This window comes from Bombina bombina, chromosome 5 (genome assembly GCF_027579735.1).
Source record: "Bombina bombina isolate aBomBom1 chromosome 5, aBomBom1.pri, whole genome shotgun sequence".
NCBI lineage: Eukaryota > Metazoa > Chordata > Amphibia > Anura > Bombinatoridae > Bombina > Bombina bombina.
In genome coordinates, this window is record NC_069503.1 from 545,223,194 (window position 1) to 545,247,994 (window position 24,801).

At 40.5% G+C, this 24,801-nt stretch overlaps 1 protein-coding gene across 4 annotated transcripts in view; it reads right to left on the bottom strand.

Moving 5' to 3' along the window:
* The window catches only part of LOC128660572 (cAMP-regulated phosphoprotein 21-like), a 435,858-nt gene that overhangs the window by 93,411 nt on the left and 317,646 nt on the right, over positions 1–24,801 (bottom strand). For all 4 annotated transcript variants that reach the window (XM_053714501.1, XM_053714500.1, XM_053714499.1 and 1 more), the window contains 2 exons: positions 20,613–20,858; positions 18,118–18,165 (listed from right to left, as the gene is read on the bottom strand). In XM_053714501.1, coding sequence (XP_053570476.1) covers positions 18,118–18,165; positions 20,613–20,858 — 294 coding nt within the window. The remainder of the gene's footprint in view (positions 1–18,117; positions 18,166–20,612; positions 20,859–24,801) is intronic.

A 24,801-nucleotide genomic window follows, 5' to 3' on the forward strand; every position in this document is an offset into this window, starting at 1 on the left:
TGGAGACAGAGACAAACTCCTAGCCAAAAGGGAGGCCTTTTGGATACACAGACTCAGGACTAGAATCCCCACAGGTCTGAATTCAGAATTCGATATAATCAATTTTTGGGAATAAAGATCCTTGGGTCTGTGTGTCCAAGGGCATCCCCTGAGTACGGCTTGAAATTTAATTTAAATTCGGAAACAAAAAATTAAAATTGAGATTTGGAATTTAAATGAAGTATATTTGGAGCACATGTATAAGTTTATTCATTTATTTATTAATTTAATTGGATAATGTTTGGCAACATTAGTCTCCAGCAAAGGGACAAGGAAAGTATTTTATGCAAAAAAAGTTTTTTGCAAGTCTTTGCATATTTGTGCAGATTTTTCAGTTTTTTTATTGACTCAATTTTCTAATAGTTTAATAAGGGACTTAAAAGCCTAGATAGAATAGCTTAGGGCAATAAAAAATGATAAGGATATTTTGGCAGACTTTGAAAACAGAATTTATGTTTACCTGATAAATTACTTTCTCCAACGGTGTGTCCGGTCCACGGCGTCATCCTTACTTGTGGGATATTCTCTTCCCCAACAGGAAATGGCAAAGAGCCCAGCAAAGCTGGTCACATGATCCCTCCTAGGCTCCGCCTACCCCAGTCATTCGACCGACGTAAAGGAGGAATATTTGCATGGGAGAAACCATATGATACCGTGGTGACTGTAGTTAAAGAAAATAAATTATCAGACCTGATTAAAAAACCAGGGCGGGCCGTGGACCGGACACACCGTTGGAGAAAGTAATTTATCAGGTAAACATAAATTCTGTTTTCTCCAACATAGGTGTGTCCGGTCCACGGCGTCATCCTTACTTGTGGGAACCAATACCAAAGCTTTAGGACACGGATGAAGGGAGGGAGCAAATCAGGTCACCTAAATGGAAGGCACCACGGCTTGCAAAACCTTTCTCCCAAAAATAGCCTCAGAAGAAGCAAAAGTATCAAACTTGTAAAATTTGGTAAATGTGTGCAGTGAAGACCAAGTCGCTGCCCTACATATCTGATCAACAGAAGCCTCGTTCTTGAAGGCCCATGTGGAAGCCACAGCCCTAGTGGAATGAGCTGTGATTCTTTCAGGAGGCTGCCGTCCGGCAGTCTCATAAGCCAATCTGATGATGCTTTTAATCCAAAAAGAGAGAGAGGTAGAAGTTGCTTTTTGACCTCTCCTTTTACCAGAATAAACAACAAACAAGGAAGATGTTTGTCTAAAATCCTTTGTAGCATCTAAATAGAATTTTAGAGCGCGAACAACATCCAAATTGTGCAACAAACGTTCCTTCTTTGAAACTGGATTCGGACACAAAGAAGGCACGACTATCTCCTGGTTAATGTTTTTGTTAGAAACAACTTTCGGAAGAAAACCAGGTTTAGTACGTAAAACCACCTTATCTGCATGGAACACCAGATAAGGAGGAGAACACTGCAGAGCAGATAATTCTGAAACTCTTCTAGCAGAAGAAATTGCAACCAAAAACAAAACTTTCCAAGATAATAACTTAATATCAACGGAATGTAAGGGTTCAAACGGAACCCCCTGAAGAACTGAAAGAACTAAGTTGAGACTCCAAGGAGGAGTCAAAGGTTTGTAAACAGGCTTGATTCTAACCAGAGCCTGAACAAAGGCTTGAACATCTGGCACAGCTGCCAGCTTTTTGTGAAGTAACACAGACAAGGCAGAAATCTGTCCCTTCAAGGAACTTGCAGATAATCCTTTCTCCAATCCTTCTTGAAGAAAGGATAGAATCTTAGGAATTTTTACCTTGTCCCAAGGGAATCCTTTAGATTCACACCAACAGATATATTTTTTCCATATTTTGTGGTAAATTTTTCTAGTTACAGGCTTTCTGGCCTGAACAAGAGTATCAATAACAGAATCTGAGAACCCTCGTTTTGATAAGATCAAGCGTTCAATCTCCAAGCAGTCAGTTGGAGTGAGACCAGATTCGGATGTTCGAACGGACCTTGAACAAGAAGGTCTCGTCTCAAAGGTAGCTTCCATGGTGGAGCCGATGACATATTCACCAGATCTGCATACCAAGTCCTGCGTGGCCACGCAGGAGCTATCAAGATCACCGATGCCCTCTCCTGATTGATCCTGGCTACCAGCCTGGGGATGAGAGGAAACGGCGGGAATACATAAGCTAGTTTGAAGGTCCAAGGTGCTACTAGTGCATCTACTAGAGTCGCCTTGGGATCCCTGGATCTGGACCCGTAGCAAGGAACCTTGAAGTTCTGACGAGAGGCCATCAGATCCATGTCTGGAATGCCCCACAGTTGAGTAATTTGGGCAAAGATTTCCGGATGGAGTTCCCACTCCCCCGGATGTAATGTCTGACGACTCAGAAAATCCGCTTCCCAATTTTCCACTCCTGGGATGTGGATTGCAGACAGGTGGCAGGAGTGAGTCTCCGCCCATTGAATGATTTTGGTCACTTCTTCCATCGCCAGGGAACTCCTTGTTCCCCCCTGATGGTTGATGTACGCAACAGTCGTCATGTTGTCTGATTGAAACCGTATGAACTTGGCCTTTGCTAGCTGAGGCCAAGCCTTGAGAGCATTGAGTATCGCTCTCAGTTCCAGAATATTTATCGGTAGAAGAGATTCTTCCCGAGACCAAAGACCCTGAGCTTTCAGGGGTCCCCAGACCGCGCCCCAGCCCATCAGACTGGCGTCGGTCGTGACAATGACCCACTCTGGCCTGCGGAAGTTCATCCCTTGTGACAGGTTGTCCAGGGACAGCCTGTATAGTCCCCATTCCACTGACTGAGCATGCACAGTTGTAATGGTCTTAGATGAATGCGCGCAAAAGGAACTATGTCCATTGCCGCTACCATCAAACCTATTACTTCCATGCACTGCGCTATGGAAGGAAGAGGAACGGAATGAAGTATTTGACAAGAGTTTAGAAGTTTTGTTTTTCTGGCCTCTGTCAGAAAAATCCTCATTTCTAAGGAGTCTATTATTGTTCCCAAGAAGGGAACCCTTGTTGACGGAGATAGAGAACTCTTTTCTACGTTCACTTTCCATCCGTGAGATCTGAGAAAGGCCAGGACTATGTCCGTGTGAGCCTTTGCTTGAGGAAGGGACGACGCTTGAATCAGAATGTCGTCCAAGTAAGGTACTACTGCAATGCCCCTTGGTCTTAGCACCGCTAGAAGGGACCCTAGTACCTTTGTGAAAATCCTTGGAGCAGTGGCTAATCCGAAAGGAAGTGCCACGAACTGGTAATGCTTGTCCAGGAATGCGAACCTTAGGAACCGATTATGTTCCTTGTGGATAGGAATATGTAGATACGCATCCTTTAAATCCACCGTGGTCATGAATTGACCTTCCTGGATGGAAGGAAGAATTGTTCGAATGGTTTCCATTTTGAACGATGGAACCTTGAGAAACTTGTTTAGGATCTTGAGATCTAAGATTGGTCTGAACGTTCCCTCTTTTTTGGGAACTACGAACAGATTGGAGTAGAACCCCATCCCTTGTTCTCCTAATGGAACAGGATGAATCACTCCCATTTTTAACAGGTCTTCTACACAATGTAAGAATGCCTGTTTTTTTATGTGGTCTGAAGACAATTGAGACCTGTGGAACCTCCCCCTTGGGGGAAGCCCCTTGAATTCCAGAAGATAACCTTGGGAGACTATTTCTAGTGCCCAAGGATCCAGAACATCTCTTGCCCAAGCCTGAGCGAAGAGAGAGAGTCTGCCCCCCACCAGATCCGGTCCCGGATCGGGGGCCAACATTTCATGCTGTCTTGGTAGCAGTGGCAGGTTTCTTGGCCTGCTTTCCCTTGTTCCAGCCTTGCATTGGTCTCCAGGCTGGCTTGGCTTGAGAAGTATTACCCTCTTGCTTAGAGGACGTAGCACTTGGGGCTGGTCCGTTTCTACGAAAGGGACGAAAATTAGGTTTATTTTTGGCCTTGAAAGACCTATCCTGAGGAAGGGCGTGGCCCTTACCCCCAGTGATATCAGAGATAATCTCTTTCAAGTCAGGGCCAAACAGCGTTTTCCCCTTGAAAGGAATGTTAAGCAATTTGTTCTTGGAAGACGCATCCGCTGACCAAGATTTCAACCAAAGCGCTCTGCGCGCCACAATAGCAAACCCAGAATTTTTCCCCGCTAACCTAGCCAATTGCAAAGTGGCGTCTAGGGTGAAAGAATTAGCCAATTTGAGAGCACGGATTCTGTCCATAATCTCCTCATAAGGAGGAGAATCACTAGTGATCGCCTTTTCTAGCTCATCGAACCAGAAACACGCGGCTGTAGTGACAGGGACAATGCATGAAATTGGTTGTAGAAGGTAACCTTGCTGAACAAACATCTTTTTAAGCAAACCTTCTAATTTTTTATCCATAGGATCTTTGAAAGCACAACTATCTTCTATGGGTATAGTGGTGCATTTGTTTAAAGTAGAAACCGCCCCCTCGACCTTGGGGACTGTCTGCCATAAGTCCTTTCTGGGGTCGACCATAGGAAACAATTTTTTAAATATGGGGGGAGGGACGAAAGGTATACCGGGCCTTTCCCATTCTTTATTTACAATGTCCACCACCCGCTTGGGTATAGGAAAAGCTTCTGGGGGCCCCGGGACCTCTAGGAACTTGTCCATTTTACATAGTTTCTCTGGGATGATCAAATTCTCACAATCATCCAGAGTGGATAACACCTCCTTAAGCAGAGCGCGGAGATGTTCCAACTTAAATTTAAATGTAATCACATCAGGTTCAGCTTGTTGAGAAATTTTCCCTGAATCTGAAATTTCTCCCTCAGACAAAACCTCCCTGGCCCCCTCAGACTGGTGTAGGGGCCCTTCAGAAACAATATCATCAGCGTCCTCATGCTCTTCAGTATTATCTAAAACAGAGCAGTCGCGCTTACGCTGATAAGTGGGCATTTTGGCTAAAATGTTTTTGATAGAATTATCCATTACAGCCGTTAATTGTTGCATAGTAAGGAGTATTGGCGCGCTAGATGTACTAGGGGCCTCCTGAGTGGGCAAGACTGGTGTAGATGAAGGAGGGGATGATGCAGTACCATGCTTACTCCCCTCACTTGAGGAATCATCTTGGGCATCATTTTCTCTAAATTTTGTGTCACATAAATCACATCTATTTAAATGAGAAGGAACCTTGGCTTCCCCACATTCAGAACACAGTCTATCTGGTAGTTCAGACATGTTAAACAGGCATAAACTTGATAACAAAGTACAAAAAACGTTTTAAAATAAAACCGTTACTGTCACTTTAAATTTTAAACTGAACACACTTTATTACTGCAATTGCGAAAAAGTATGAAGGAATTGTTCAAAATTCACCAAAATTTCACCACAGTGTCTTAAAGCCTTAAAAGTATTGCACACCAAATTTGGAAGCTTTAACCCTTAAAATAACGGAACCGGAGCCGTTTTTATCTTTAACCCCTTTACAGTCCCTGGTATCTGCTTTGCTGAGACCCAACCAAGCCCAAAGGGGAATACGATACCAAATGACGCCTTCAGAAAGTCTTTTCTATGTATCAGAGCTCCTCACACATGCGACTGCATGTCATGCTTCTCAAAAACAAGTGCGCAATACCGGCGCGAAAATGAGACTCTGCCTATGATTAGGGAAAGCCCCTAGAGAATAAGGTGTCCAAAACAGTGCCTGCCGATATTATTTTACAAAATACCCAGATTAAAATGATTCCTCAAGGCTAAATATGTTTATATATGAATCGATTTAGCCCAGAAAATGTCTACAGTCTTAAAAAGCCCTTGTGAAGCCCTTATTTACTGTCTGTAATAAAAATGGCTTACCGGATCCCATAGGGAAAATGACAGCTTCCAGCATTACATCGTCTTGTTAGAATGTGTCATACCTCAAGCAGCAAAATTCTGCTCACTGTTCCCTCAACTGAAGTTAATTCCTCTCAACAGTCCTGTGTGGAACAGCCATCGATTTTAGTAACGGTTGCTAAAATCATTTTCCTCTTACAAACAGAAATCTTCATCTCTTTTCTGTTTCAGAGTAAATAGTACATACCAGCACTATTTTAAAATAACAAACTCTTGATTGAATAATAAAAACTACAGTTAAACACTAAAAAACTCTAAGCCATCTCCGTGGAGATGTTGCCTGTACAACGGCAAAGAGAATGACTGGGGTAGGCGGAGCCTAGGAGGGATCATGTGACCAGCTTTGCTGGGCTCTTTGCCATTTCCTGTTGGGGAAGAGAATATCCCACAAGTAAGGATGACGCCGTGGACCGGACACACCTATGTTGGAGAAATTGAGATAAAAAAGTTAACAAAAGTGTAAAGTCTAGAACTATAATATTCAGGCTATAAGTCAACTGTTAGTCCCAACCGGGAGTTCATCTGAGCAAAAGCAATTGTATAATGTTTACATTACTTATTATTGTTTATTAAACATATATGAATAATACTTTATATCGGTGTATCTGTATAATAGGTGTGTTCTTAGAAACCGCCCAGGATAATTGTTTTATCCAATCACAATTTAGCACAATGTATTTAAAGGTGGATTGGGATTATGAGCATTATGCTACGATTACGACCAGTTAGGCTGAAACGCGTCAGCAATAAGCTCTTTGGGTGATTTCTACACACACCACAATGTCCTTTGTTGTTGTGAAATAATGCTTCTGGAAGGAAGATATTGTGACCTACAATAAAAGTTTTTTAACAAGTACCCTGGTGCAGCTCATCACTTTGTTGTTCTGGAATCCATTGAAACGGAGCTTGCACAGAGGTAGCTTGTAACCGCTATAGACCTAGCCAGCACCCATCGGACAGTTCTGACAGCTGATCGAACAGCTGAGGAGGAGGAAGCCGAGAGTAAAGATTCCGGTGACGTCAGACGCCAAGTTACCGCGAGTGGAGAGGGACCCAGGAGGAGAGCGGAATACAAGCCGGAGGCAGAAAGAGAGGGGCTCTGATCTGTACCATCCCACTGCCCCGGAGGAACTAGTAAGCTCTCTGAGGACGGGCCAGACTCTGCGAGTAGCGGAAAGCGGCAAGAACCCGGGAACATTCTCCAAGCAGGGGTGAGTCTATTTACAAGACATCTCTATCTTGGTGCATTACAAGTTTGGGATCATCTATCATATCAAGTGAATAGACTGGGCGGTTATATTAGGTGCTCACACAACCAATGACTTTAGCAATCACCCCAGTCTAGTCCAACTGGAGTGATTGGCAGTGCGCGAGTAGGAGGGCCACCATAGTTTGTGCAATAATGCCACACAGACAGGTTCATAATTGTCCACCCAGACTATCTTAAATTGAGGCCTATACGTTTTATCATAGGTTAGCATTGTTTATAATGCTACGTAAAAAACATGTTATTATTTTGATTGAAGGAAAAATGTAAAATGTTATGAAGCACTGAGCAACGGATAATTGCAAGTGCTGATTGAACACTGTGTTTTGCTTTTAAAAGTTACCAGCAGGGAGCGCTGAGAGCTTTTCCTATGCGTTTACTGACATTTTACAAGTTAATTGCACTGTTTGCATTGGTAGTTACTTTTACAAATGAAAGACAGCTTGCATAAACACAGTGCTCAGGCTCAGCCACTGCACATAAAAAATTCTACCTGAAGGTTTGTGACTCCTACAGGAGCAATTAAGGAGGTAGAGATTGCTCTTGTGTGCAGTCCCACAGAACCCAATGAGTGATTTAAGTGACAGACTAACTCTCCCTGATAGGCAGCATCCATGAACAACTATACTGACACAAAGCTTGGTTTAGTCTCCCTTACTGCTCCGCTGCTGTGTGATCAGTGCACAACTAGGGTGGCCACCTTGGCCATGGTTTCCTGGACACTTATGAGTTATACATGCTGCAGGGTATGCAGGAAGGAATATGAATAGTGCTATCCAGAAACACAATATATGTTCTGTCCTGCACACCCTGTAGCATGTGTAACTCATAAGTGTCCAGGAAAACATGGCTGAGGTAGCAACCCTATGCACAACCCCTCCTCTAGCTGTGAGATATATTTTTCTAGCATGCCTTTAATCTCTTTATACGAGCTGGACAGAGAATAAACCATACAAATATTTAAAGAAATATTAGTTGCAGTAATCCTCATCAACACTCAGCACTTACTGACTTTCACTGAAATTAGATACAAAACCAGCTTTGTTTTACTGTGTCTCACTCATCACAGAAGGGAGCCCGACCATCTCATATTGATACACTGTATATAGCTTGCTTATGTCATTTTCTGCATAAGGAGTGTCACAAGCAGTTTGTATAGAGTGTGGCAGAGGAGACTAGAACACAAACTAGCCCGAGTATGACTGAGGCAGGATAACTGCATAGCTTCCAAGACTATTCAAACTTAAGAAGAATTGGAGTATTAAAGGACCAGTTAATACAGAAGATTTGCATAATCAATAAATGCATGATAAAGAAACAATGCCATAGCACTTAACTTCAAATGAGTAGAAGATACTTTTCTGACACTTTTCAAAATGATATCTTGCACATGCTCAGTAGGAGCTGGTGACTCAAAAAGTGTAAATATAAAAAGATTGTGCACATTTTGTTAATGGAAGAAAATTGGAAAATTGTTTAAAATTGTATGACCTATCTGAATCATAAAAGTTTAATTTTGACTTGAGTGTCCTTTCAACAGGGTACTGTGTGACAAACTAGTGGGTAAGTATTTGAATTCACAAGGGTAGGGTGGGTCCAGCAGTAGGAAATGGGCTAACAAGGCTTATGCATAGCAGACAGACAGTGACTATTTTTCTAGTAGTCTACAAGTGAAGGCAGGACTGTGTAACACAGGTCAGAATTTATGGCTGTCCAGATAAAGTCAGGACACCTTGGCTGTTGTTATTATATCACCATACAAACAAATAGCTAAAGCAAATATACATTTATAATTGAGTTAAATACATATGTCATATGCTAAATAATACTTAAAAAAAAATCTGCCTGTTGTTTTTAAATAACAATCTGAAAAGAAAAGTGGACTCTGGTCGTTGTATTCTGCCTCTGTCTATGTGAAATGCTATATTAAAAGATCTAACATCTTTGAAGGTGTAAACCTGCAGAAAGATGCCATGAAAAAGGTTATTAGACAACCAGCGGGGAGACTAACTCTTCATTGTCTTCCTGGTTCCCGCTGTGAAGATGTATTCTAATGCCTTCATTACAGAACATTAGCAGAAGGAGAAAAAAAAAACTTAATTAAAGGAAGAACAAGAGTTTTTACTTTGAAAATGATGAAGAATTAATCCTGCAATATCCTTATCGCTACTTCTGAGAAAGGCTTATCATCTCTTCATATCCGCGGCATTGTCAGATCGTCAAAGATATATTTTTTTATTATGGGAAACACAGCTGTTTGAGAATTCTATATGGTAGCTGTGGTTTAATTAAATTAAAATAAGTGAAATATAAGAAAGATTTTTTTCAGTCAAATGATTGGCAATAAGACGTGTATGGAGGAGTGCAGCAATTAAACATGTAATAAGTTATTTATTTGCATTAAAAAAATTAAGTTAATGTTTTTTTAAAGGCACACTGTATTGGTAACGTTTTAAAGTATATAAAAGAGCAGTATTTACGCCTGTCATAAATATTAAATTATAATATCTATAACTTATACACAACCTTCTTTACAATTAGGTTGTTACAGGATATGGAATATAAAGGGGAAGATAGGACGAATAAAAGGTGAATAGTAGATTTAAAATAATTAGTGGAGATTAGAGATTTTGAGCCAAATTTCATTATATATAAACTATTTTAATTACATGTTTTGTCATTAAAAAGTTACATTTGAGATCACAGACCCACATCAAAGGAGTAAACCTAACTAAGCAAATAAAATGAGCAACTAATACCACATGCGGTGTTGGCTTTTACAGTATAATCATTTTAAAAGAACAAAACAAATTAGAAATTAGAAATAACTTGGCTTTTTTTTTAAAGGGACATTAAACACTATGGGGCCGAATGGAGCTTGATGCCCCTGTTTCGGCTCGCCGGAAACAGCAGTTATGAAGCAGCGGTCTAAAGACGCTGCTCCATAACTTGTCTGCCTGCTCTGAGGCTGCAGATATCAATCCACCCAATCCTATACGATCAGGCTGATTGACACCCCGAATCTGCAGGGGGCGGCATTGCACAAGCAGTTCACAAGAACTACTTGCGCAATGATCAATGCCGATAGTGCATGCTGCCGGCATTTATCGATGTGCGGCGGACATGATGCGCTACATCGTATCATGTCTGCTCGCACTTTCATAAATCAACCCCTATATCATTCCTTTTGAAAAATCTTAATTGTCCATTTTCTGTTTGTTCAGATCCACAACATCCATAAAACTTTCTGGCCACCATTAATTATTTTCTTTCAGTGACAATTCTAACATCTTAAAAAAAAGCAGTGAGAGCGCTACAATAGCTAAAGATACCAACACAGATTAAAATCAATCAATAATGTTATACTATATTCTACTTAGAATCATGTAAAAACATCAGATATCAATATAGCAGTAAAATTATACCTTCGGACGTCTTCGAAATAGCAGTTAAAGTATATTATCAGGATACTAAAAACAGTTGAAATACAATGTATCAATATGTAATCACCTTAATTCGTTAAAAAGAAAATAGATTAAAGCAGGTTTAAAAAAGGAGGATATTAAAGTCTAAAAAAGATGTAATGTGCACACTATTCGTAATTGTATTCCATCCGACATAGGCAATATTCATATTAATTGATTTTAATCTGTGTTGGTATCTTTAGCTATTGTAGCGCCCTCACTCCATTTTTACATTTATCACCATTTTTGTCCATTTAAGAGGGAATTAGACTCATGAGTGGCTTGATACTCTTAGCTTAGCACCTTGCTACTACTTTTTACATTAATTCTAACATCTGTTATGACACAAAAAAATTCACAATTATAATTTGTTAGAAAAACTCTTTAAAGTGATGGTAAACTTTAGCTAATCAAATGCCATATATGTAATCTTTTCCATTAAAAAAGGTATTTGTGTACTTTTTTCAATCTATCCATGAAAAACAGAATTTATGTTTACCTGATAAATTACTTTCTCCAACGGTGTGTCCGGTCCACGGCGTCATCCTTACTTGTGGGATATTCTCTTCCCCAACAGGAAATGGCAAAGAGCCCAGCAAAGCTGGTCACATGATCCCTCCTAGGCTCCGCCTACCCCAGTCATTCGACCGACGTTAAGGAGGAATATTTGCATAGGAGAAACCATATGATACCGTGGTGACTGTAGTTAAAGAAAATAAATTATCAGACCTGATTAAAAAACCAGGGCGGGCCGTGGACCGGACACACCGTTGGAGAAAGTAATTTATCAGGTAAACATAAATTCTGTTTTCTCCAACATAGGTGTGTCCGGTCCACGGCGTCATCCTTACTTGTGGGAACCAATACCAAAGCTTTAGGACACGGATGATGGGAGGGAGCAAATCAGGTCACCTAGATGGAAGGCACCACGGCTTGCAAAACCTTTCTCCCAAAAATAGCCTCAGAAGAAGCAAAAGTATCAAACTTGTAAAATTTGGTAAAAGTGTGCAGTGAAGACCAAGTCGCTGCCCTACATATCTGATCAACAGAAGCCTCGTTCTTGAAGGCCCATGTGGAAGCCACAGCCCTAGTGGAATGAGCTGTGATTCTTTCGGGAGGCTGCCGTCCGGCAGTCTCGTAAGCCAATCTGATGATGCTTTTAATCCAAAAAGAGAGAGAGGTAGAAGTTGCTTTTTGACCTCTCCTTTAACCGGAATAAACAACAAACAAGGAAGATGTTTGTCTAAAATCCTTTGTAGCATCTAAATAGAATTTTAGAGCGCGAACAACATCCAAATTGTGCAACAAACGTTCCTTCTTCGAAACTGGTTTCGGACACAGAGAAGGTACGATAATCTCCTGGTTAATGTTTTTGTTAGAAACAACTTTTGGAAGAAAACCAGGTTTAGTACGTAAAACCACCTTATCTGCATGGAACACCAGATAAGGAGGAGAACACTGCAGAGCAGATAATTCTGAAACTCTTCTAGCAGAAGAAATTGCAACCAAAAACAAAACTTTCCAAGATAATAACTTAATATCAACGGAATGTAAGGGTTCAAACGGAACCCCCTGAAGAACTGAAAGAACTAAGTTGAGACTCCGAGGAGGAGTCAAAGGTTTGTAAACAGGCTTGATTCTAACCAGAGCCTGAACAAAGGCTTGAACATCTGGCACAGCTGCCAGCTTTTTGTGAAGTAACACAGACAAGGCAGAAATCTGTCCCTTCAGGGAACTTGCAGATAATCCTTTTTCCAATCCTTCTTGAAGGAAGGATAGAATCTTAGGAATCTTAACCTTGTCCCAAGGGAATCCTTTAGATTCACACCAACAGATATATTTTTTCCAAATTTTGTGGTAAATCTTTCTAGTTACAGGCTTTCTGGCCTGAACAAGAGTATCGATAACAGAATCTGAGAACCCTCGCTTCGATAAGATCAAGCGTTCAATCTCCAAGCAGTCAGCTGGAGTGAGACCAGATTCGGATGTTCGAACGGACCTTGAACAAGAAGGTCTCGTCTCAAAGGTAGCTTCCATGGTGGAGCCGATGACATATTCACCAGATCTGCATACCAAGTCCTGCGTGGCCACGCAGGAGCTATCAAGATCACCGACGCCCTCTCCTGATTGATCCTGGCTACCAGCCTGGGGATGAGAGGAAACGGCGGGAATACATAAGCTAGTTTGAAGGTCCAAGGTGCTACTAGTGCATCCACTAGAGCCGCCTTGGGATCCCTGGATCTGGACCCGTAGCAAGGAACTTTGAAGTTCTGACGAGAGGCCATCAGATCCATGTCTGGAATGCCCCACAGTTGAGTGACTTGGGCAAAGATTTCCGGATGGAGTTCCCACTCCCCCGGATGCAATGTCTGACGACTCAGAAAATCCGCTTCCCAATTTTCCACTCCTGGGATGTGGATAGCAGACAGGTGGCAGGAGTGAGACTCCGCCCATAGAATGATTTTGGTCACTTCTTCCATCGCTAGGGAACTTCTTGTTCCCCCCTGATGGTTGATGTACGCAACAGTTGTCATGTTGTCTGATTGAAACCGTATGAACTTGGCCCTCGCTAGCTGAGGCCAAGCCTTGAGAGCATTGAATATCGCTCTCAGTTCCAGAATATTTATCGGTAGAAGAGATTCTTCCCGAGACCAAAGACCCTGAGCTTTCAGGGATCCCCAGACCGCGCCCCAGCCCATCAGACTGGCGTCGGTCGTGACAATGACCCACTCTGGTCTGCGGAAGGTCATCCCTTGTGACAGGTTGTCCAGGGACAGCCACCAACGGAGTGAGTCTCTGGTCCTCTGATTTACTTGTATCTTCGGAGACAAGTCTGTATAGTCCCCATTCCACTGACTGAGCATGCACAGTTGTAATGGTCTTAGATGAATGCGCGCAAAAGGAACTATGTCCATTGCCGCTACCATCAAACCTATCACTTCCATGCACTGCGCTATGGAAGGAAGAGGAACGGAATGAAGTATCCGACAAGAGTCTAGAAGTTTTGTTTTTCTGGCCTCTGTCAGAAAAATCCTCATTTCTAAGGAGTCTATTATTGTTCCCAAGAAGGGAACCCTTGTTGACGGAGATAGAGAACTCTTTTCCACGTTCACTTTCCATCCGTGAGATCTGAGAAAGGCCAGGACAATGTCCGTGTGAGCCTTTGCTTGAGGAAGGGACGACGCTTGAATCAGAATGTCGTCCAAGTAAGGTACTACAGCAATGCCCCTTGGTCTTAGCACAGCTAGAAGGGACCCTAGTACCTTTGTGAAAATCCTTGGAGCAGTGGCTAATCCGAAAGGAAGCGCCACGAACTGGTAATGCTTGTCCAGGAATGCGAACCTTAGGAACCGATGATGTTCCTTGTGGATAGGAATATGTAGATACGCATCCTTTAAATCCACCGTGGTCATGAATTGACCTTCCTGGATGGAAGGAAGAATTGTTCGAATGGTTTCCATCTTGAACGATGGAACCTTGAGAAACTTGTTTAAGATCTTGAGATCTAAGATTGGTCTGAACGTTCCCTCTTTTTTGGGAACTATGAACAGATTGGAGTAGAACCCCATCCCTTGTTCTCCTAATGGAACAGGATGAATCACTCCCATTTTTAACAGGTCTTCTACACAATGTAAGAATGCCTGTCTTTTTATGTGGTCTGAAGACAACTGAGACCTGTGGAACCTCCCCCTTGGGGGAAGCCCCTTGAATTCCAGAAGATAACCTTGGGAGACTATTTCTAGCGCCCAAGGATCCAGAACATCTCTTGCCCAAGCCTGAGCGAAGAGAGAGAGTCTGCCCCCCACCAGATCCGGTCCCGGATCGGGGGCCAACATTTCATGCTGTCTTGGTAGCAGTGGCAGGTTTCTTGGCCTGCTTTCCCTTGTTCCAGCCTTGCATTGGTCTCCAAGCTGGCTTGGCTTGAGAAGTATTACCCTCTTGCTTAGAGGACGTAGCACTTTGGGCTGGTCCGTTTCTACGAAAGGGACGAAAATTAGGTTTATTTTTGGCCTTGAAAGGCCGATCCTGAGGAAGGGCGTGGCCCTTACCCCCAGTGATATCAGAGATAATCTCTTTCAAGTCAGGGCCAAACAGCGTTTTCCCCTTGAAAGGAATGTTAAGTAGCTTGTTCTTGGAAGACGCATCAGCTGACCAAGATTTCAACCAAAGCGCTCTGCGCGCCACAATAGCAAACCCAGAATTCTTAGCCGCTAACCTAGCCAATTGCAAAGTGGCGTCTAGGGTGAAAGAATTAGCCAATTTGAGAGCATTGATTCTGTCCATAATCTCCTCATAAGGAGGAGAATCACTATCGACCGCCTTTACCAGCTCATCGAACCAGAAACACGCGGCTGTAGCGACAGGGACAATGCATGAAATTGGTTGTAGAAGGTAACCCTGCTGAACAAATATCTTTTTAAGTAAACCTTCTAATTTTTTATCCATAGGATCTTTGAAAGCACAACTATCTTCTATGGGTATAGTGGTGCGTTTGTTTAAAGTGGAAACCGCTCCCTCGACCTTGGGGACTGTCTGCCATAAGTCCTTTCTGGGGTCGACCATAGGAAACAATTTTTTAAATATGGGGGGAGGGACGAAAGGAATACCGGGCCTTTCCCATTCTTTATTTACAATGTCCGCCACCCGCTTGGGTATAGGAAAAGCTTCTGGGAGCCCCGGGACCTCTAGGAACTTGTCCATTTTACATAGTTTCTCTGGGATGACCAAATTGTCACAATCATCCAGAGTGGATAATACCTCCTTAAGCAGAGCGCGGAGATGTTCCAACTTAAATTTAAACGTAATCACATCAGGTTCAGCTTGTTGAGAAATGTTCCCTGAATCAGTAATTTCTCCCTCAGACAAAACCTCCCTGGCCCCATCAGACTGGTTTAGGGGCCCTTCAGAACCATTATTATCAGCGTCGTCATGCTCTTCAGTATCTAAAACAGAGCAGTCGCGCTTACGCTGATAAGTGTGCATTTTGGCTAAAATGTTTTTGACAGAATTATCCATTACAGCCGTTAATTGTTGCATAGTAAGGAGTATTGGCGCGCTAGATGTACTACGGGCCTCCTGAGTGGGCAAGACTCGTGTAGACGAAGGAGGGAATGATGCAGTACCATGCTTACTCCCCTCGCTTGAGGAATCATCTTGGGCATCATTGTCATTGTCACATAAATCACATTTATTTAAATGAGAATGAACTCTGGCTTCCCCACATTCAGAACACAGTCTATCTGGTAGTTCAGACATGTTAAACAGGCATAAACTTGATAACAAAGTACAAAAAACGTTTTAAAATAAAACCGTTACTGTCACTTTAAATTTTAAACTGAACACACTTTATTACTGCAATTGCGAAAAAATATGAAGGAATTGTTCAAAATTCACCAAAATTTCACCACAGTGTCTTAAAGCCTTAAAAGTATTGCACACCAAATTTGGAAGCTTTAACCCTTAAAATAACGGAACCGGAGCCGTTTTTAACTTTAACCCCTTTACAGTCCCTGGTATCTGCTTTGCTGAGACCCAACCAAGCCCAAAGGGGAATACGATACCAAATGACGCCTTCAGAAAGTCTTTTCTATGTATCAGAGCTCCTCACACATGCGACTGCATGTCATGCCTCTCAAAAACAAGTGCGCAACACCGGCGCGAAAATGAGGCTCTGCCTATGATTTGGGAAAGCCCCTAAAGAATAAGGTGTCTAAAACAGTGCCTGCCGATATAAACTTATCAAAATACCCAGATTAAATGATTCCTCAAGGCTAAATATGTGTTAATAATGAATCGATTTAGCCCAGAAAAAGTCTACAGTCTTAATAAGCCCTTGTGAAGCCCTTATTTACTATCTTAATAAACATGGCTTACCGGATCCCATAGGGAAAATGACAGCTTCCAGCATTACATCGTCTTGTTAGAATGTGTCATACCTCAAGCAGCAAGAGACTGCTCACTGTTCCCCCAACTGAAGTTAATTCCTCTCAACAGTCCTGTGTGGAACAGCCATGGATTTTAGTAACGGTTGCTAAAATCATTTTCCTCATACAAACAGAAATCTTCATCTCTTTTCTGTTTCTGAGTAAATAGTACATACCAGCACTATTTTAAAATAACAAACTCTTGATTGAATAATAAAAACTACAGTTAAACACTAAAAAACTCTAAGCCATCTCCGTGGAGATGTTGCCTGTACAACGGCAAAGAGAATGACTGGGGTAGGCGGAGCCTAGGAGGGATCATGTGACCAGCTTTGCTGGGCTCTTTGCCATTTCCTGTTGGGGAAGAGAATATCCCACAAGTAAGGATGACGCCGTGGACCGGACACACCTATGTTGGAGAAAGGGTTAAACCCGTGCCTATAGTAATGCTTCTATTACAATGTTATGCCGGCCAACTAGGATGAACTCTTTTTATTACAATTCCAATGAACATCCAATCAGTGTGTGCGTCATATGAAACTCTTGAAGTCCAGCCCTTTAAAAGCCCATAGGAAGCCTATGTAGAGAGTAGGCGATACTGCTCTCTATGTCCGAGCCCAGCCAAAAGAGGAAATAAAGGGGGGCGGAGGAACAGAATATACCAGGTAGGATTATAAATCTTTTATTATAAAATATATATACACTTTTTTTTAAAATAATAATTATGCATGTTTTTTTGTACACTAATATATTTTTCATTGCAACATTCTTAAAGTCTGAAATTTACCATCAATTTAAATGGCTTATTGGGGTCCTCAAATAGTATTATTCAAATGCACTAGAAAACCTGCATTTCTAGTGGCCTCTGCAATATGAAACTTCATCTTTGGTTTAAGAGCACTGACCAATGGTTTTCCAGTTTATCAGAATATACTTTCATTATACTGGGTAGTAACACTATTACAAGCCTTATTGCTGCTGAGGTCACACGCTCCAGTCCTTACTTATCTGGTCATAGACACCACTTGTAAGAAGTAACCATTATTCAGAGATACTCATAAACTCTGTTCACATTAAACGCCAGAAATTAGATTTTCAATGCAGTTGCACAAATGAAGCGACTATAAACAAATTGCTTTTGTCATGTTTTGCTATTGCAGTTCCATTTGTACTGCTTGACTGAGATCAAGCCCTTGCAATTTTTAAATTCATATGTATAGACAAGTGGATGAGACATCAAAATTAATTAAAATATGACAACTAGGAGTGCAAAAGCAGACCATCAAGACAGTCAAAAAATAATTAGAGATCTCAAGTTTTATATGCGGATTAGAACCATAATTGGTAGCATAAGGTACATAATATTTATTTTATTGAAGATTATTAAGGGCAATAATATGCGAAACAGATTAAAATATAAACTGCATATTCTGAAAACTGCGGTCGGTAATATCCTACTATAAATAAACATCAAATGATTTTATGTACTGCATATTCTGTAATAATAATACAGGACTAGGAATTCACTATATTCCATCACACATTGTCATCATATAATTTAATGTACAATTTTATGTGATACAAATGACTACCTTGAATTTCGGCTTTTCCCATCTTTGCCGTGTTCTCCCTTGCTTGTACTGTTTTAAGGGAAGAAAATGTTCTTTTTAAAAACACTCCTTTCCAAGAGACAATTTTGTACTGTCTGGTGGGTCAGCTGGGTAAAATATTTGAAATGCAGTTTACATATATCGCCTTGACAATTGAGCAGCAAGAATATTGGAAATAAATCACTACATCCATTTGGTCTCCTGACAGTAACCACTCTCTGATTTCTAGTGTGATGCCCGTTAGACAACGTTGTTGTGTAGTTATAAATGTTAATGTTTAATCATTTTTTTAGAGATCAGTTCAAATTGTTTAATTTGACTGCATGCAGTGCTTTATATATTGCAGGTTAGATGGATACAATACACTAGAAATTAGACAAAGCAAAGAGTGATGTTAATTCTTGCTAAATTCATGACATAAATAGCATATATTCTTGAAACAAAAATGTAACAATTTAAGTTTAACTTTGATTTTACAGTCCCTTTAAGCAAAGTGCTTTAAATATTTGATATCTAGTTACTTAAAGGGACATAATACTCATATGCTAAATCACTTGAAACTGATGCAGTATAACTGTAAAAAGCTGTCAGGAAAATATCACCTGAGCATCTCTATGTAAAAAAGGAAGATATTTTACCTCACAATTTCCTCAGCTCAGCAGAGTAAGTTCTGTGTAAAAAGTTATAATCAGCTGCTCCCAGCTGCAGGTAAACAAATTTTAAAAAATTAAGAAATGAACAGCAGCCAATCAGCATCAGCAGTGCTGAGGTCATGAACTCTTACTGTGATCTCATGAGATTTGACTTAACTCTCATGAGATTTCATAGTAAGCTTCCTTTACCTGATTGGTGAAATAATATGAGAGTGCACGATGCTAGTCCCTTCAGATGTCCCAGGACAAACACACTAAAATGCTGCTTAGAAATCCTTTACAATGGGAGGTGGCTACTGAGGAACTTTTGAGGTAAAATATCTTCCTTTTTTACATAGAGATGTTCAGGTGATATTTTCTAAACAGCTTTTTACATCTATGCTGCATCACTTTCAAGTGTTTAAACATTTGGGTATTATGGCCCTTTAACAGGTAATTCACAGATACACAAAATATTTTTGTCTAACAGGCCCATTTATCAAGCTTATGGGACTGTGTCTTCAGACTCGCCAGAAACAGCAGTTATTAAGCAGCGGTCAAAAGACCGCTGCTCCATAACCCTGTCCGCCTGAGCAGGCGGACAGGAATCGCCACAATTCAACCCGATCGAGTACGATCGGGTTGATTGACACCTCCCTATAATGGAACTGCTATGAAAATGTCTAGGTACCGGCAGATTTTACATAGCGGCTCCATTTTTTCAAAGTATATCAAACTCACAGTACTAATATTGATTGACAGTGTTCTATACATGGTACCATCACCTTATGGTGGGTCACTATGACCTGCTGCCAGGGAGTTTCTAATCCTAGCTGCTTTATATCAACCAAGAATTCAAATTTCTGCAATAAAGTTGATCCGTAACACTGGTTGATGCAATGAACCAATCAGAAAACATTTTTTAAGCCTCATGAGTTAATCACATTCACCAATCAAATTACAAAAATGTACCTTATATACAGAAAGGAACCCCTGAGAACGCCCAAACCAATTCAAGAAACTGAGGAGAAGGGACTGATAACCATAAGGAGGCTGAAGAAAAGATTCTTTATTCAATTTAAATTTCATGATTCAGTGTGAGAGTTCAATTAAAAAAAATAATAATCCAGTTTTGATATCAGATTTACCCCTTTCTCTTGATATCCTTTGTTGAAATGAAGTTCCTTCTTATGACTGCTATCTATGGAGACACTGGAGCATGCATGAGGCTTGGCAATATTTAGCATTCCTAAAAAACATTGTTGCAAGCACTACTGCTGCCATATAGTTCTAAAGAAACCCGCATGCTCCTGAGCCTACCTAGATATGCTCTCATGGAAAGAGGCAGAGTTAAAACAAAGGATACCACAAGAACAAAAGTACATTGCTAAGTTCTTCTACAGAGCCTTGTTTTTTAATAGAGGTGACATCTGCCATAGAGGAAATCGCAGAGTGGTGTTTACTGATGTGGAGATGTTTGGACTTGAGGTGATTGTTTGTAATCGAGATCCTATTGGGCTTCTATCATAATGAATTAGCAGTGGGTGGAACATTGAATTGGGATTTTAAATGTGATGGGATTTAAACATAGTTAAGCCTGAATGTAGTGGCGGACTGTGTCCTGTTTAGGGTAAATAGTCACCTGGGGGGCAATGGTAGGATAAGAAAGACTCCACACCAATCAACCCTGAGTATTAGATGGTTAAATCTGCCAGATACCACTAAAGTAGAGGCAAATGCTAATATTTGCAACGTTTAGTCATTCAAGAGAAACCAAAGTCGGTTTTATTAATTCTAAATTATGACTAAAGAAACAAAACCATCTAGAATGTTTTAGGAACCTACCTGTGCAGGTGATTGCTGTACATATCCCTGTGGTGGCGGCTGCAGGGTCACTGATTGACCTGATCCTGTAAAACTTCCTGGTGCAATCTGCTGATTGGAGGACGATATTACAAAGCTGGTCTGCTGCGATGGCTGTGTGAGAATGGCTGAAGGAAAAACAGGTCCTGAGGTGGGTTCAGGTGTCTCTCCTGATGACTGACGGCTCAAGTTAATTTGGTTAAACTGGGATGTGATGTCATCTCCTCTCTGCAAAGCAATGGAAGTAAAAAAAAAAAAAAAATAATAATTCAAAATAACTAATCTAATGGTCAAAGTAACAAAGGATGTTATTTTGCATTTATTAAAACTTATTTATAAACTTATTTATAAAAAACTTTTTGTTTTCTTTTTGGTTTCTGCTTTAAAATCTACCTCTCACTGAAAAAAAGAATTTATGCTTACCTGATAAATTACTTTCTCTTACGGTGTATCCAGTCCACGGATTCATCCTTTACTTGTGGGATATTCTCCTTCCCTACAGGAAGTGGCAAAGAGAGCACACAGCAGAGCTATCCATATAGCTCCCCCTCTAGCTCCACCCCCCAGTCATTCGACCAAAGGTTAGGAAGAAAAAGGAGAAACCATAGGGTGCAGTGGTGACTGTAGTTTAAACATTTTTTTTTTACCTGACTTTAAATGCCAGGGCGGGCCGTGGACTGGATACAACGCAAGAGAAAGTAATTTATCAGGTAAGCATAAATTCTGTTTCCTCTTGCAAGGTGTATCCAGTCCACGGATTCATCCTTTACTTGTGGGATACCAATACCAAAGCTTTAGGACACGGATGAAGGGAGGGAACAAGACTTTTCTCCCAAAAATAGCCTCCGAAGAAGCAAAAGTATCGAATTTGTAAAATTTGGAAAAAGTATGCAGTGAAGACCAAGTCGCTGCCTTACAAATCTGTTCAACAGAAGCCTCATTTTTGAAAGCCCATGTGGAAGCCACTGCTCTCGTAGAATGAGCAGTAATTGTTTCAGGAGGCTGCTGGCCAGCAGTCTCATAGGCCAAACGGATGATGCTTTTCAGCCAAAAGGAAAGAGAGGTAGCAGTCGCTTTCTGACCTTTCCTCTTACCAGAATAGATAACAAACAAGGAGGATGTTTGTCTGAAATCCTTAGTTGCTTGTAAATAGAACTTTAAAGCACAAACTACATCAAGATTGTGTAACAGACGTTCCGTCTTCGAAGAAGGATTAGGACACAGAGAAGGAACAACTATTTCTTGGTTAATATTCTTGTTAGAAACAACTTTAGGAAGAAAACCAGGCTTGGTACGCAAAACTACCTTATCTGCATGGAACACCAGGTAAGGTGAATCACACTGTAAGGCAGATAATTATGAAACTCTTCGAGCAGAAGAGATAGCTTCCAAGATAACAACTTAATGTCTATGGAATGTAAAGGTTCAAACGGAACCCCTTGAAGAACTGAAAGAACTAGATTTAGACTCCATGGCGGAGCCACAGGTTTATAGACAGGCTTGATTCTGACTAAAGCCTGAGCAAACGCTTGAACGTCTGGTACCTCTGCCAGACGCTTGTGTCAAAGAATAGACAGAGCAGATATCTGTCCCTTTAAGGAAACTAGCTGACAATCCTTTCTCCAATCCTTCTTGGAAGAAAGACAATATCCTGGGAATCCTAATCTTACTCCATGAGTAACCCTTGGATTCACACCAACCCAGATATTTCCGCCATATTTTATGGTAGATTTTCCCGAGAGAGACCCTAGTGCTTAGAGCCGGCAAAGAGAATGACTGGGGGGTGGAGCTAGAGGGGGAGCTATATGGAAAGCTCTGCTGTGTGCTCTCTTTGTGAGAATATCCCACAAGTAAAGGATGAATACGTGGACTGGATACACCTTGCAAGAGAAACTTGTTTTTTTTCTTCTCAGCCTCCCCTGCTGCACTATAATACATGTACTTTTAATTCAGCCCCATACCCAAACCTACAAAAAGACAATAGGTGGTTTTATGTGCTTTTGGCATCCTACTATTGGCATCCTACTCTCTCCCAGCTGTACCTTTCAACATATAAATCTGTCTCAATATTTTTGTTCAGTTTTTTTCCATTAATTAATATATTTATTCTTAATCTTTCTATATATTTTGTGTTATATATTTTCCTTTAGTCTTCCACATAATATCAACCATTATCATCAATCTCAATGCCTGGTGACCTGAAACTCATGCAAAATCTTTATATTGTAATCTATGTGTCTCGCCTTCACATTCGGAACCTTGTATAGTGAGCATTTTGTGAGAGTGGATGGCTATTTATCATCAGGCCCTCAAAGATCACCAACTTCCCATTTCCTCTTACTGACAACCATAATTTAAAATGAAGCATCACCTCACCTACTGCTCTGCAATCACAAAACCCTTCTGAAATCCACTGCCTCCCTGAAACAGTGAGGAACATTATATCGCCCATTATAACTCCTAATTAAACCCTGCTCATGGATCCCCTACTCGAGGCCTCCTAAGATGACAATGCTACCTTCAGAAAGGTTCTCACACTGCTAAGCAGTTGAAAACATGCATCTTAGTTTACTTTCTGCTCTGCAAGTTTATGCTACAGAAGTCTCTCCTGGTCTTCAACCGCTATAGGCAAAACTATTTTCAACTCTAATATCAATTCTGTCTTCTAATCCTAAACATGTAGTCTGCAATTCTGCCATACTCATCTCCTATTACCACATTTCTTGCCAAAAACAATCGCTAACCACATCTAAAAAATAAAATTGATTCCATATACAAACTACCTTCTTAGCACACTATGACAAATGTACAACTATCTCCATATTTAAAATGTATATGACTTTATATTAAAGTATTCTTCTTGTACCTAACCACTATCCAGATTAACATTTTGAGATTTTTTCAATTAGTCTTTTTCCAGTGTAACAGCTGCCCTATGCTATGTGATGTTTGCTATCCCCTGACTGCCGATTTGAAACCTGGCCCCCTGTTCTGAGAGGTTCAAAATGACAAAGATTATGTTTATTTTTGGATTTTTTCAAATGTTCAGTTCGGCAAAATTTTGTCCATGCAGGCGTCAGTTGGGACAAATATTGAGTTTAGATTTGTTACCATTATTTTCAATAGGAACAGCTAATATAGGCAATTAATATTAACAAAAATCTTATAGGATTCGAACAATTAAAAAAAACTATTTTTCAATGTTCAAAGAACATAAAACTCATGTATGACTAAAATCCAGCATTTAGTGCCTGAGAGGCTGTCCCTAAAATCAGTCAGTAATAATACTATGGATGGATTTTACGGGGGACGATGGACACATGAATGGTAAGACCCCCTTTGCATCATTACAAAGAAAGGAGTTTATTAACCAAACAATATAACTCGTTCCTCCCATTCCTGCACCTTTTTTGGCACCAAATGGCATGAACAAATAGTTTTTGTGAAGTAATCATTTGTTTTTTGTTTCCTCAAATAATATATTCAACTGTTTGTATATGAAATGACTCGACAAATCAGCAAAATTCAGATGAATTTTCATTCGCAGAAATGCACTTCTCTAGAAAATAGCATGTTAGTGACCTGGGATGTGAACTAATGCTAAATATAGAACCATGTGTTTGACTGCAAGACTTTTAAAAGAATGATGAATACACTGGGCATTAATAAGTAAAAGCCATATTCAGTTTTTCATGCTTCTCTGCCTTCCTTAGCTTTACCAGTATCTGTTATACTAAGCAGCCAATTTACTAAAGGTTACTTAAAGGGATAGTAAACCCCAAAATTTTCTTTTATGATTCAGATAGAACATACAATTTTAAACAACTTTCCAATTTAATTATATTATCAAATTTTCATCATTCTCTTGTTATCCATTGCTGAAAGGACAGCATTGCACTACTGACAGGAAGCTGAAAATACCTATTTAGCCAATCACAAGAGCCAAATTTGTGCAGGCACCAATTAGCAGCAGCTCCCACTAGTGTATGATATGTGCATATTAATTTTTTAACAAGGGATACTAAAGAACGAAGCACATTTGAAAATAGAAGTGAATTTAAAAGTGTCTTAAAATGACATGCTCTATCTGAATCATGCAAGTTTAATTTTGACTTTCCTATTCCTTTAATTCAGCATTGTTTAGTGAATTAGTAAAACTGAAGATGTCAGA